Raw genomic sequence first — 15440 nt, forward strand, 5'->3', positions numbered from 1 at the left:
GACATGGCCTTGAGAGAAGAAGCTTCAGCAGTTATTATGAAGATAGCCTCTGCAGAAGAAAAATCCTATTATGCAAAATGGAAAGAGGCAAATAGGATGGCCATACTCATTATGCTGAAATCAATGTCACCATCAGTGAGAGGTGGAATTGAAGTGAAGGATAATGCTAAGGATTTTCTTGAGTCAATTGCACTCAAGTACAAGAAGTCTGAGAAAGCTAAGACAGGGTTTTTGATGAATCAACTCATTGAGTTGAAATATGTAGGAGATGAACATGTAAGGATGCACATACTAAAAGTGATCAATATAGGGATGAAACTCAGGACATTCATTGAGTTGAAATATGGAGTCCAAGTTGAAGTGGAGTTCATTGGATTAGCTAGAATCGAGTTAGAGTATGGTTTCTTTTTGGATTTAGTAGACGTAGTTTATTTTCCTTCCATGAGAAAGAACTTAGTTTCAGTTTCTAAGCTTGTTAAAGCTCAATATGAGGTCGTTGTCAATGTTTCTGGGTTTTCTATTTCAAGGAATAAAATTTCAATTTATTATGGAACTGTTGTGGATGGAATGTTTCATTTTAATCTGATCAAGGAATCTAATTTGTTTATGAACACTGCAAGTATTCGGCACAACACCACTAAAACAAATTCACCAAACCTTGTTTGTGTCTTAAGAGCATTTCCACTAGTTAGCCCCTTGCCTTGGCAAGGGGAGCCCTAGGGCAGCTACTATTCACGTGAATAGTGGCTGCCCTAGCCCCCTCCAGCAAAGTGTGTTTCCAGCAGTTTAGGCTTGCATGGCAAATACTATTCATTTTTTTGTTTTTTTCACAACTTTGTTTACTTAAACAATTAATTTGGATAATATTTTCGGATAAGATTTTTGGGTTCCTACGTGTCAATACTATTCATATCGGATAAGATTTTCGGTTTCAAATTTTAGATAAATTTCAAATTTCAGATACATTTCAAAATTCAAATTTCAGATAAATTCAAAATGTCAAATTTCAGATACATTTCGAAATTCAAATTTCAGATAAATTTCAAATTTCAAATTTCAGATAAGATTTTCACCCTCTAAGATTGCGTCGCGTGTCATATCTATCTGTGTACATTTTTCTATAAAACCAGAGGTTCAGCTCATACCTCCCACACCAGTTCTTCTCTACATTTTCATTTCTCAAATTTTAGATTTCATTCTCTATTCTCAATGGCAGACATGCAAGAGGTTTTGGAGAGGCAAGAGCGAGAAACTAGAGAAAGAATGCGTAGAGGAGCTGCAAGCAAAAGGGCGCAGAGAGAACTAGATGAGCAACTTGGCATAGCAGTTGCATTGCTGGAGGAAGAAAACCAGGGTGCCGTGGTTCACGAGAAGGCCGTCGCCCAAATGTGAACAGACATAGACATTCTCGGGGTAAGAATCTTATGGAAGATTATTTTATCCCACAATCTCTGTACTCTGATGTTCATTTTCGAGGAAGATATAGAATGCAACCCCATTTATTCAATAAAGTCATGCATGATATTTGCAATTATGATGAATATTTTGTTCAAAGGAGAAATTGTGCTGGAAATTTGGGACTTCTTCCAGAGCAGAAGTTCACAGCTGTGATACGAATGTTGACGTATGAGTCATCTGCTGATCAGGTGGATGAGATTGCTCGGATGGGGAAGTCCACTGTTTTGGAGAGCTTGGTGCGATTTTGTGATGCAGTGGAAACTCTGTACACCAGAGACTACCTCCGCAGACCTACGCCCAGGGACCTGCAATGACTTCTCCAAAAAGATGAGTCTCGAGGATTTCCTAGCATTGACTGCATGCACTAGCAGTGGAAAAATTGTCTAACTCCTTGGCAAGGGGATTACGGAAATAGAAAAGGGCAGAAAAGTATCATCCTGGAAGCAGTTGCTGGTTTTGATACATGAGTTTGGCACGCCTTCTTCGGAGTTGCCGGATCTCAAAACGATTTGAATGTCTTAGGTCAATCCCCGGTGTTCAATGATGTTTTGAGAGGTGAAGCCTCAAATATCACATATGAAATTAATAATACCATCTACCAGAACGGGTATTATCTATCTGATGGCATCTACCCGAGGTGGACAACATTTGTGAAAACAACTCCACATCCCCGATCCCATAAGCAAAAAATTTTTGCTCGCTATCAAGAGGGGTACAGAAAAGATGTTGAGAGGTGCTTTGGTATCCTTCAAGCCCGGTGGGCTATTATTAGGGGTGCGACACGTCTATTTGACGAGGAGGTGCTTAGGAGTATAATGATGACTTGTATCATCCTCCATAACATGATTGTGGAAGATGAATATGATTACGATGCTTAGGCCTGGGCACGGTTCGGGTCGGGTCAAATTTTGGCCGACCCGCAAGCCAAACCGAAGGAGAGCTCGGTTCTCGGGTCAGGTCGGGTCTAGGGTGAAATCTGAAAATGGGCCAAACCGGGTTCTCGGGTCGGTTCTGAATTCTCTCGGTTTGGGCTTGAGCCCATTTTTACAATTTTCCAAAAGCCCAAATCTTATTTATTTTCGGCCCAAAAAAGCCCAAAAAATATTTTTTTAGCAAAACAAAGCCCAAATCCGATTTCTTTTCAGCCAAAACCCTTTTTTTGTTGTCAAATTGCCAAAACCTATTAAAGCATTCTCATGCCCACTGTTAGATAAATAACCATGCCCACCAAATAATTTCCGACATTCTTCAATGGCATCCTTTCAAAAAAAGAAATTATGAGAGAGAGAGAGAGAGAGAGTTTCTGTCAATGGGACGGGAAGTATATGTTTGCTGTCACTCAAAAGCTTCATGGGCCTCAAAAAGAAAGCTAAAACATAGAAGAATAAAGAGCAGCAATAATATCCTACAGCAGTTGCAGAAGTAGTCAGTGACTTCAGACCCGCAGTGCATGCATGAGCTTCAGGCAATGTGGAGAAATCATTTGCTTGCAACTTTTGTGTTACATCCGTATAGAGCCATTTCAACCACTCACCAACAAATCTGAAAGCATATGCGGAAGCCAGCAAAGGGAAGAGCCTACTTTGCTGAGTCTTGTAATCGATCACCTGGAACAAAACACGAACCAAAATACAACACATCTTCAGGACAAAATCATGCAGAGTGGATACCAAGTGGATACCTCATCAACATTTGATCCCTTGGTATGCGGACATTATCAAATCTCAGGACACCATTGTCCATGGAGTTGTATGCTCCATTTCCAAATTTCATGCCGATATCACCAACTGTTATGCCTGGAAGAGGTAAGTGATCATCCAAGTTCCGAAGTTGGACAATGAAACCTAAAACAAGAGAATTGGTTCTATAATTAAAATCAATAGACCATTCACTTCACGATAGAAGTTCCAAACAATGTTACACTTGGTCGTTACCATTTACTCCATGGTCTTTTCCATCAGTAATAAGACGGGCAAAAGCAACAGCATGTGTAGCAGCTTTTCCCAAACCACCAGGCCACCACTATTCACAACCAATAAGGAAGGAAAATAAGTGCCTAAACTAGATATTTCAATCAACGAAAAATATAACCACCACATTATGGTTGAAAATATCTAGATCAAAATGACACTAAGCACAATTCCCATCACAAGCTTGTTATCATAGATACTAAAATTTCACTCAAAAGAAAAAAAATCAGAAGAAAACAAAAAAGCAACATTATTAAAATTACTCACTTTGCTTGAAGTGAGTGTAGGACTATTAAGAACAAACTCGTCAGTCTTTGGATCAAAAGTTGCAGTGGTCTCAAGCCCTTGAACATTGGAGCCATGACCAAGTTCAGTCTGTGCATAGCAACCAATAATTTGCATCTTATATGCCAACGGCAACCATTTCTCTTGCTGCTCCTCAGTACCAGATCCTTTAATAAAAGGCACAAACATTCCCTGAAGAGAAGATTAACATATTAACTAAAAAATACAAACAATTCAAATATTTGAAGGCTACAAAAACATGCAGAATACTTATCATAGAAGGAAGTGGGAAAATTGTAGTAAAAAAAATACTATCAAACAGGATATTGAAATATAGACAAATTAGAATGGCACAAAAAGGGAGAATTGGCGCTTACCCAGTGAAGATCCGTATATGCTGGTTGATCAACATAATGCCTAAACCAGGATGCTTCTTCTTCTGTAACAATGGTAGCATAATTTGCATTATTAAAGCAAATGAAAAATGATATAGAAAAATATAAAAATAGTAACAGTAATGATAATAATAACAACAAAAATAACAAATCTACGAAACAAGATCTCCCAGATGGAGACACACCAGAAAGTCAAAGCTCATTGATCCGTTTCCATCCATGAGCTGCTTTTCTCAATTTGTTTTCGAACAACTCCTTTCTAGTCATCATAGTTCTATCATCCTGTCTTAATACCTAAACAGTAACACACAGAACTCGTACTTGCCAGAGGAGATCGAGAGAAGAAATGGTACCTGCCAGAGGAGAGTGAGAAAGATCGACGAAGGAGCGACGCCGATGTTCTCGCCAAAAGATCTAAGGTCGGGAGAGATGAATCGATTGAAGACTGAGGACTCGGGAGAGAGAGGCGCCGCTGCTTACTTAGGGTTAGGGTTTTGAAGAAGAAGAAACGGAAAGAGGAGAAGAGTGAAGACCGAGGGAGAGAGAGCGAGAGCCGAGAGTCGCTAAGAGGTGAGAGAGGGTTACAGAAGAAAAAAAGGGTGAGGATACACTGCAAGCAGGCTCACTGAGCCTATTCTTTGGCCAATCAAATGACGCCACGTGTAATATATATATATATATAATTAAATATTCATCGGTTCGGTTCAGGTTCTCCGGTTCTAACAAAAATTGACCCGAGGGCCGAACCGTTGACTTTCGGTTTGGTTCAGGTTCAGGTTTGACTTTTTCAATTTGGTCAAAAAACACTCTTTTTCGGTTCGGTTTGGTTTGGTTCGGTCGATTTGATTGGTTTATCGGTTTTTATGCCCACCCCTAACGATGCTGATGAAGTGTATGAACCAAATCCCATGGACACGGCTCTAACACGAATTTATGAAAAACCAGTGGGGCCAAATGGAGAACCAGTTCAGCATAAACCGTTGGTTAGAGACGGTAGTTTCATGCCCCGTATGATTGATCGCTACACGGAGATGCAATCGTCGTATATTAATGAACACCGTCAAGTTGACTTGATGGAGCATTTATGGGCGGTGAAAGGCAATGAATGTGAATGAAGTGAAGTGAAGAAGTTTTTTTAATTTATTATGTTTATGTTGTATTTTTAGTTATGCTTTATTTTTTTTTTACTTTATTATTTTTAGTTGTGGGTTGTTTTTTTTTTTTTTTTTTATGCTTTGGTTGTGGTTTGTTTTTTATGTATGGAATGTTTTGAATAAAAAGGATTTTTGTTGAATATTTTCTTTATTCACTAAAAGAAAAGCAATACAACTAATAAAATAAAATACATGAATTAAACAAAACAAAAAATACAATGAAATCAAAGGCAAGTAAACTAAGGAATGAAAGGCAAGCAAACTAATTTAATGGTTTTCATCATTTAACCAATCCGTGTTGCTAGGTCCATCGTCACGAAAAAGTCTTTGTCTCATAACATCCCTTCGTTCTAGCTTCCAAAATTGTGTTGTTTCAAGGGACATATGACTTGTATCCATCGCCATGGTTTCCCGATCTTTTTTTTCAATGTTTTGTTCGCGTACATACTCCCTTTCTTTTGCATATTCTAGTTGAATAGCCATATCGTGCTCTTGTTGTTTCAAGTCCATTTCAATTCTCATGGCTTGGTGCTTTGAAAGTTCCTCCAAAAATTTAGATGCATTCTTGCTAGAATTACTCACTCTCTTCGCCTTCACCGCCTTCCTCCCAATAGGCCTTGGCTCCTTTTCAATGGTGAGTCTTGACTCATCGGGGAATCCATAGGTGAATCCGATGCCGGCGTCTCATGAAGTGGAGTCTCATTCAAGACTACCGTCTCGGACCGGTTGGAATAATTTGGAATCTCTTACAAGTCTTCACCACCTCCCAACAATGGGTATGGTTGAAACTTTTTTTCCCTTGCCCAGTAGCACCAAACCACATTTGTGCTTGCATAATCTATAAAAAAAAAAATTAAATGGAAATGCAAGAAACTTTATAAAATATTGGCAATGCAACATGTAAAAAAAAACTAATGCAAATTCAATAAATTTTAAAAAAATGCAACATGTATAATTAAAAAAAAACTAGGGACATATTAACAAAATATATAAATTGCAAGAAACATTTAAATAAAAATTAATATGACATAGAAATCAATAGAAGGAAAATGACAAATAATTTACCTCACTGCTAAGGTTTTCTCCGCTTCGATGGTTGTCCATCGCTTTTGCTAAGGCATTTCTCCATTTCGCCAACTCTTTATTAAGAACTTTCCACCTACTGGATAATGCCATTTCTGTTAGGGGTGGGCACGGTTCGGTTTGGACCGGTTTTTGCCTCAAATTAGAACCGATCCGGTACTATTCATCCAGTTTGGTTCGGTTCGGTTTTAAAATAAAAAGTTTCAAAAACTGTCCGGTTCGGTTTGAACCGATTTTGGTCCGGTTTCGGTTCCGGTTTGGTTTTGAACCGGATTATAAAAATTATTTTTTAAAATTATTTTTTAATACAATTCTCAACTGAAATATTTTTTTTTTACTTGAAAATTAACAAATTATTCAATTTCATATAAAAAATAAATATTAAAGTGAGAAAAGAGAGATATTTGACATTGAACTTGGATAAATATTAGGTTTTTTTTAGTGAAATTAAAAATATAGCATTAAATATAAATATATATTGAAATTATATATATTTTTAGTTTCACCGGTTCGGTTCGGCCCAGTTCGGTTTTTGAAGACATGGAACTGGATCCGAAACCGGTCCAAACCGGTCCGGTTCGTTTTTTGACCGGTTTTTGACTTTTTGGTCAACTCGGTTTTTTTCCTGTTTGGTTCGGTGTGGTTCGGCTCAGATTTCTGGTTCGCCGGTTTGAGTGCCCACCCCTAATTTCTGTACGTGTAGAACTAATTGCCCTTTCACAAAATGCTTGATAAATTTTTTTCCACATATGAGAAAATTTAATCTCATTGCCCGTTACGGGACAATGACTAACTTGGACCCAAGCCTCACACAAGCTAACATCTTCCATCATGCTCCATGCCCCTCCATTTTCAGTAGAAGAACCCATAATATGATAGACAAAAATACAACTTGAAAGTGAAAAAAATATTGACTACAAAGTGAATAAATATTGAGGAGAAAGTGAATAATAGTAGAAGGATACAGAGGATTTGGTGTTAAAAATGAAGAGTATTGGTTGGTATTTATACAAAAAAAATTCAATAATTTTTGTGTATTTTTTTAAAAAAAATTCGCTTTTTTTTCAATTTTTTATTACAGAAAAATTGGCTGCCGTTGGATTGAAGAAAAAAAAAGAATCGGAGAGCCAATACGCTGCCACGTGGAAGGTAGCCGTTGGCGGTTACTGTAGCGCGTCGTTTGAAATTTTTTTTAACGTTGGCGCGTGCATTGCACGCGCCAACAGTAAATAAAATTCAAACGCGGGAGGGCTGACGCCAGCCTTGTAACACCCCGACCCCGAATTTTTCCAAATTTAACTCTTATTTAATTATTTAATTATTTAAGGGTATTTTAGTCATATTTTTAACCGGAGAGAGTTTGGGACCGTGACTTGTATTTTTGGATAGGTCGCACTGAGACGAGTTCATAGACACGTAGTGGGCTCGAATCGGAGTTGTAACGAGAGAGATATGGTCAAAAGAAACCCAGTGGCACAATCGTAAATATTTCGAAATGGGATATTTTATAAAAATCTGGTTCTCTCTCTCTCTCTCTCTCTCTCCCGCGACTCTCTCTCTCTCTCCCGTCGGCTCTCTCTCTCTCTCCTCGTATCTCCGGCCACCGGCCGCGGCTGCGGTCGGGACCGGTGCCAAAAGGACCGGCTCGGCCTCGGCGTCACGACCCAGCCCTCCCCCGAGATCGGCCGCCGCTCCAGCCGCCGGAAAATGGCGATTTTCGCCCGAAACTTCGCCGGCTCCGATCTCCCTCCTTCGGCCGCCATTTCTGGCAATCAAGGTATGGAAATTCATCCCCTCTGCATGTTCTAGCTGCTGGTTGGGTAGGAATTGATCGATTTGTAGCGTAGACAATTCGAATTTCGAATTGAAATTTGGCCGAACTTCGGCCGCCATAATCGGCCACTTCCGGCCACTTTTTGGGGGTTGTCCAAGAACAAAAGTGACTCCAAATAGGGTGTTTTACCTAGGGTAGGAGTTAGGAGTCTCGGTTCATAGATTTTTCGACGGACCGTAATCGCTTTGGACACCCGGTCTGCCCGCGCGTGTGGCGGCGCGTGGGCGAGGGTGGCGGCGTGTCTCTGGTCAGTTTTGAGGTCCTCGTGCCGTCACGAGCGCGTAGTATTTCGCGGATCTCAATTCGGACGTCGTTTGACTATCGAACGGATATCGCCTATTGGGCGTTATACGGGTTCGATAGGTTGGGACCGTTGGATGGTCCCGAAATTAATATATGTTAAACTAGGTAATTCTAGGATCGTGTAGGAATTCACAGATCGTGAATCGGAGCCCCGGATGTTCCGATTCAATAATTTAAAGTTATATTTTATATTAACCATTAGATCGTACGATCGTGAGCGATCCGACCGTCCGATCTTAACCAAGCTTGCAGGACAAGTGTCCTATACCTTATAGAACCTATAAGAACTTTCGGATCGGAGTTTGGAGGTCGTGGTCCCTGTAGGCCCGTTTGACCAGGGTTAGGGTAGTTTGACCCTGGGTTGACCGTGAGTCTCCCGGAGTAATCTCATCTTCCCAGGGGGATTATCGGGAGCTAGACTATTGTGGAGGGTTACACAAGTGTAGAATTATTATAGTTAATTATATGGTTGTACAAGGGTACAACAGAGTCTAGAATGTCAGTTCGAGTGCTATACGCACTACCTTAAGTACCTCCCCGGATTTTGGGTTCACTACAAGCACCACCAAGTGAAAGTTAGGTCTCACGTGGCGTAGGTTATCCGGCGTTGAGACAGGCCCCATACGTGGCGTTGGTTGTACCGGCGTATGGGGAGATATTGTGGTATTGTGTTGAGGTCGCACGTGGCGTAGGTTATCCGGCGTGTCGACAGGCCCCATACGTGGCGTTGGTAGTACCGGCGTATGAGGAGTTATGTGATATGATGTGCAGGTCTCGCGTGGCGTAGGTTATCCGGCGTTGAGACAGGCCCCATACATGGCGTTGGTTGTACCGGCGTATGGGGAGATATGTGATAGTATGGCATGGTCGCACGTGGCGTAGGTTATCCGGCGTGTTGACAGACCCCATACGTGGCGTTTGTTGTACCGGCGTATGGGGAGATTATGTGAAATACAGAGAAACGAAATGAGGTATCGCCTGAGTGTGGAATTGGGTTGTATGGAAGAACTACGTGTGGCTTGATCCCTCAAGGAGGGTATGTAGGCAGCCTAAAGTTATTAGGTGCAGCCGCAGACTATTATTAGTCATAAAGGGGTATTTGATTTGTTGGGTAGTGTTTAAGATTTATTGGAAGGCCGAAGGCCATTTGTGTGTATTGCATGAAATTATATTGTGCATGCTGCCAGTTGGGAATATAAATTGTGTTTTTATGCAGGTATAAATTTTGGGAAATGTCCAATTTATAGGGGAGACTTTGCCGAAATTTCGGCAGAAAGTCTCGGTCTTTAGTAAGTGGGCCCGGCATCGGGGTGATGTCAGGAATTCCAAAGGGTTCGTCTCGGGTTTTGGGAAAATTCGGGACGGGTCCTTTCAAGCCTGGTGTCACCCATGACGTCACCGCCCTCGGGCCCTTACTCGGGCCGAAATCGCCTTCGGGCCTGCCCAGTCTTGTGGCCCCCACCGCTTGCCCGGGCTGCCTCACACTGCTGGGAATCCATTTTTTTCCCAAACCCCCCCAGCCCGAGTCCGGCTCACACTGCTGGACTTGCTCTAACTCACTAAGTGTGGTCTGATGATTGGATTGAAATTTTAGAGTTTGACATGGATTAGGAATTTTGGAACCGATCTTATTTGCTACTGTAATAAGGAGAAGCGTTTGAAGTTAATCACTAGAGTTAGAAGATATCCTATCTCATTGTGGATTGGGAGACCTAAGGCTAATTCAATTGTGAGAGCTAAAAAGTTTCCTGATGGGCAAAACTCTCTAGCCGATGCATATAAATAGAGGCCTCTGCTCATTCGATCAATCCATCACAAACAAAGCATTCATACCCCATCGGGAATTAAAGTGAAGAAAGGATCGAATTAAGTAGAAGGTTTCTGTTCAAAGTCAGACTAGTTTTTGGCTTCATCATCCCAGATCATTCCTATGGCCGATCCAGATATGTAGGAGTTTGTATTCTTTATGTATGTAATCGATCTAGTTAACATGTGGTATCAAAGCTATGTCTGCATAATCTAGAATCTAAAAGCAACCAAATACCAAAAGTTCTATGTCTAAAATCAACTATACAAAGACTAGGAATTAGATCATTGTACAAAGAATTTTTTTGAAAACTCTCTCTCTTTTCTCTGCAACTAACGACACAGGGTTGAGTGGGTGTCGGTGGGGTGGGGAACTAGGGTTGGGGAAGAGAGAGAAAAGGAATAAAGATAGAGAATGGGCTAGAACCTTACTTCAGAAGAAGGAGAATCTGAAAGTAAGAAAGCACATCTAATCTCCCTCATCACCCAAGCCTGTGCACCCCATTCCTTACCTCAAAAATTGCTGCAGCCATGGGCTTCAACTTAACCCAATTATGATCATTTAGGTATATGGGATTTGAGACTCAAATTTGGTATACAAACTTGGTGTCCCTAGCAGTATTCAAAAAGTAATATGCTTTAAGCCCACTTAGAAGATCAAATTGAGTTAATGATATTTTTATTATAAAATCAAATAAAAAGGAGGAAATTGCCGAAAGACCCCTTGAATTAAAAAATCAGCCAATTTATCCCCTTGACTAATTTATATTGACAATTTCATTCCTCCCATTAGATTTTGTGGGATTTGATCCAATCTCCGATCAGACCCAACAGCGTGACGCTCACTTGTGCATTATTTGGAGTGCAATTTCGTGCTCCTATGGCCCTTCCTTGTCCTCCATGTAGTTCTTCTCTTTTTATCTTTGTGTTTCTCACTCTGAAAACAAAACCAACCCAACCAAATTTCACCATTAAATGACATAAACAATGCCCTCCAGCTCCAACAAGTCACAAACTTCACTGCAACCCACTTTCTGATCGGCCTCAAATTTTCATTCCCATTTGTATCAAATAGAGCAAGACACATAAACAATTAACCACCGCTCCTCCCGCACATGCACCCACTCTCTCTAAACAAAGTCATAATCGAACGATCAAGAGCGATACAGCCGCTGGTGAACCTTCTCGAGAGTGGAGGTTTTTGCAGGAAGAAGAACGCGTTGACAACTCGTTGTGCTCGGTGAAGGAGAACAAGATTAGAGCCGTCCAATCATGAATCATGAAGCCATTGGTGGAATTGATGGCAGATTTCAGGTGGAACATTGTGGGCAAGTCTGCTCCTGTCCTGAGCATTCTCGTTTTAGTGCCTGAGGCTTGAATGACGTTGGTTGAAGAAGGCGGAATTTTGGTGCTGGTGGAAATCGTAGAGGTGAGGTCAGAGAGGAGGTGATATTGCTTCAGATTTGAGAGAACAGTGCGGCAACATCACTATCCAATACCTCACCGGAACTCAACATCGAAAACCTCAAAGCTCTCAAAGTCTTAGGCAAGGGAGCCATGGGTCTGACCCTTCTACTGCTGCCCGTTCGCACCGTGCTTGTGATTTACTTTGGCTTTGATCCCTCTTCTCATCCCCTCTCCTCCCAATCCCTTCCTTCTCTATTGGGGTTGTGTACTAGTATTTTGGCTGGATTTTCCACTTGGTTGCGATATTGATTTCATTGGCATCTCTTGTGGTTTTGTTATCCGTGGAATTTTTGATGACGACGAAGTAGCAGTAAGCTGGTTGTTTACTTGGTGGATTTGGAGACATATGAGGTGGTTGAGCAGCTTGTTGTGTGCTTACAATTCTTGAGTTGTAATTTGCATCAACTCTTTGTGAGTTGGGTTGGGTTTGTAGTCTCTACTTTCGAGAGTTTAAATGTTGTAGTTGGTAGTTTTAGGCATTGCAGTTTATGTGTGCCTTGTTCAGGTATGCGCTTTTCATGCCAAAATTTCCTTGGCCTTATGTAGTTATATTAGTAGAGATACACCTTGTGCACTTGATGTTGCCATTGTATTTTTATGTATCTGGATTAACCTTGCCTGGTTAACATATGCTCCCATTTTTGTATTAAAATCTTTGTGGTATTTGTTCTAACCCTTATGGCTTGTGATCTTTCTGCCTAATTTATAAATACATTTTTGCTTTTCTTTATGAAAAATTAAACAAATCATGAGATAACAATTAGGAATAATCCCTACTCAAAATAATGTGCTTAAGATTGGGAAAAACCCGCAGCTCAGAAGCAGGACAGAATAGACGTCTTTAATGCTAAACTCTCAGCCTAGTTAAGTGGACATGAAGTATGTTTTTTTTTTTTTTTTTTTTGGGGGGTCAGAACGTGAAGAATGTTTAGGTTACTAATTAGTGTTGTTTGGTGGCTTACTTTGTAGTTGTTTTGTTTTTCCTCTGATATAAGGACCCAAATTCGACATGTTATGGATCCCTCAATTTTACTGAAACCTCTCAAATATATTGACCTAGCAAACTTAATGACATGCATGCAAATACGAGCTTATATGCATTCAACAAGCCATGCAAACAGAAACTTATATACAATTCACGAAATTTTGTCATATTAAACAACTAAATTACTTAAAATAAGGACAAATTGTTCTCACGAGAATATGGCTACCTTTCCCCCCCCCCCCCCCAATCAATGAGGATTTGATGTTCACTTTACATGCACACATAACCAGTAAAATGGCATTGAGTTTTAAACTGATAGACTAGTCTGTGCCTTCACATAGCTGACAAAGTAGATGTTAGCTCGGTCTTAGAATATGCTTGATTCAAACTGTCTTGATCAAGATCACCCACTGGCATCTCTTGTGGACATAGAAAAGGCTTGGGAGGCATTTTCAGGAATTCAGCACCCCCTTCAAGCATCTCTATGACTTTCTTCATTGAAGGACGATCACTTGGCTTCATTTGTATACACCATAAGGCTGTTAGAACCATTTTTTTCATGATTTCCTTTTCTTCCTCTAGTACATCGCCCATCTCCAAGTCCTTCCCCTTGTTATATTGATCATAAACCCATGAAGGGAAGTAGATTTGGCTTGAATGCTCTGCAAATGCATTCAAATTCTTCCTTCTGCTTGTCATTTCCATCAACAACATTCCAAAACTATAAACATCAGCTTTAAACGAAACACCCCCAATATTCTTGTAGAATAGCTCAGGAGCCATGTATCCCATTGTTCCTCTTGCTGCTGTTAAAGAGACAATGCTATTATCCACGGGATATAATTTTGCAAGCCCAAAGTCAGAAATCTTTGGGATGAAATTCCCGTCAAGAAGAATATTGTGGGGCTTGATGTCAAAATGTAAAATTTGCATGTCACAACCTTCATGTAGATATTTGATCCCTCGAGCCACTCCAAGAGAAATCTCAAATGCCTTTTTGCAATTTAATGGGATACTTTCATCTTTAGAATAAATGTACTTATCAAGAGACCCATTTGGCATGAAGTCATATACTAGAGCACGCTTTGATCCCTCGGCGCAATAACCAACAAGTTGCACCACATTAACATGGTGAATCCGACCAATTGTAGCTACTTCACTGATAAACTCTTGCCCATTAGCTTTTGGCTTGCCTAACATCTTAATTGCTGCAAAACGGCCACTTCGTAATTTCCCTTTGAACACAGATCCATAGCCTCCCTCACCTAGCTTGTCCTTGAACCCACGGGTCATCCTTTTAATATCATGATAAGAGTACCTTATTGGGATGAAGTTGTTCTCACTTCGCAGAAAATCTTCTATGGTTGTATACATTGAAAAATGCCTCGTCCGCCATTTATAGATCAAGATGCCAACACACAACATATATCTTGCCAGAAAAAATCCAACTGTGTGGGAAAATTATGAAATAGTACTCATTACTTCCTCTTGCTTCTAAATTCATTCATAATAAATAAATATTAAACCTCTCCAATAAAACAAAGAAATATTAAAGCAAGGGACAAAAGCTCATACCGAAGATAAAGGATATCATCACTCGATATTCTACGAGAAATACAACAAAAGTGAGCAACATTAGATGAATTTACAAAGTTTGAAAAGTCAAAACCTGAAAATAAAGTGAGCAACATCACTTGTTATTTACTATTCTTATTGTGTTTTCTATATTGGGGGAGAGAAAGAGGGAAAATTACTTTTTGGTTTGGTGTATATTGTTGTAATTGTTCTTATCACTAGAACTATATATACGTCCACAACAGTTTGTTAAGCATGAAAGGATATGAACAAAGAAGGATCAATTGTAACATCCCGACCCAAATTTAATATTCGTTTAAGTTAAATGAATTTAATAAATTATGAAATTATAATTTTGCCCCAGGGATAGGCGTAATTTGGTTACTTTTAATCCAGAAGGATTTTGGGAAAATGAATGGTATTATTACGTAGATTGTACTGAGATGAGTCCGTAGACACGTAGTGGGTTCAAATCGGAGTAGTAACGAAAACGTTACGATCAATAGAAACGTAGTGGCAGAACCATAAATAATTCGAAGGGGTTATTAAAATCAGATTTTCCTTCATTTTATTGGTCCCAAAATGACCGGGCCACTTCCCTTTATCCATCCCAACCCCATTTCGCCGAAAAACACGAAAGAACAGCTGGTTTTGACCCAAACTTCCCAGAGCACTTTCTGGCGATTTTGACCACCAATTTCTTCGATCTAGGTATGCTTTTTCATCCTCTCAATGTGTTCTAGCTAATGTTTGGGTTGAATAGGATCGATTTCTACGTTTTGTAACTTGATTTAGTGATTGAAGTTTTTGCCAGTTTCGGCCCGTAATTCCGACCATCTCCGCCCACTTTTTGGCCTTGGTCCAAGAACAAAAGTTGCTCCATTCATTGTTCTGATCATATAGGTATATGTCTGGACCGGTAGTTTAGAGATTTTTCGATCGCATGTGGCCGCACGTGGCCACTTTGTGGCGGCTCTTTGGGTTCTAAAATGATCCCCATGTCATCCAGAGCATGACAGTATGCTTGGAGTTGAATTTGGTTATCGTTTGACTGTCAATCGAATATCACATATTAGGCGTTATGTGGGTTCGATATGTTCGGACCATTGGATCAACTCCAACTTC

At 40.2% G+C, this 15440-nt stretch overlaps 2 protein-coding genes across 3 annotated transcripts; both read right to left on the reverse strand.

The window, feature by feature from the left end:
- Positions 1–2659: 2659 nt before the first annotated feature.
- Positions 2660–4334, reverse strand: LOC117612796 (putative peroxisomal acyl-coenzyme A oxidase 1.2). 2 transcript variants are annotated; one of them, XR_004583566.1, is made up of 6 exons: positions 4294–4334; positions 4091–4152; positions 3696–3905; positions 3393–3480; positions 2868–3302; positions 2660–2717 (listed from the first exon to the last, which is right to left on the reverse strand). XR_004583566.1 is itself a non-coding variant. In XM_034341440.1 (5 exons), exons 3-5 carry the CDS (start codon positions 3900–3902, stop codon positions 3112–3114), a joined length of 486 nt encoding a protein of 161 aa, XP_034197331.1. In that variant the 5' UTR covers positions 3903–3905; positions 4091–4152; positions 4294–4334; the 3' UTR covers positions 2759–3111. The 2 variants fall into 2 exon arrangements, 1 of the variants encoding a protein (XP_034197331.1); XM_034341440.1 differs by lacking the exon at positions 2660–2717 and having other exon boundaries at positions 2759–3302.
- An 8739-nt stretch (positions 4335–13073) lies between these two features.
- LOC117612793 (rust resistance kinase Lr10-like) lies at positions 13074–14144 on the reverse strand. The gene has a single exon (XM_034341438.1). The coding sequence runs from the start codon at positions 14112–14114 to the stop codon at positions 13074–13076; it is 1041 nt and encodes a 346-aa protein (XP_034197329.1). The 5' UTR covers positions 14115–14144.
- Between the last annotated feature and the right edge of the window lie 1296 nt (positions 14145–15440).

The sequence above is a fragment of the Prunus dulcis genome, unplaced genomic scaffold, assembly GCF_902201215.1.
Source record: "Prunus dulcis unplaced genomic scaffold, ALMONDv2, whole genome shotgun sequence".
Taxonomy (NCBI): Eukaryota; Viridiplantae; Streptophyta; class Magnoliopsida; order Rosales; family Rosaceae; genus Prunus; species Prunus dulcis.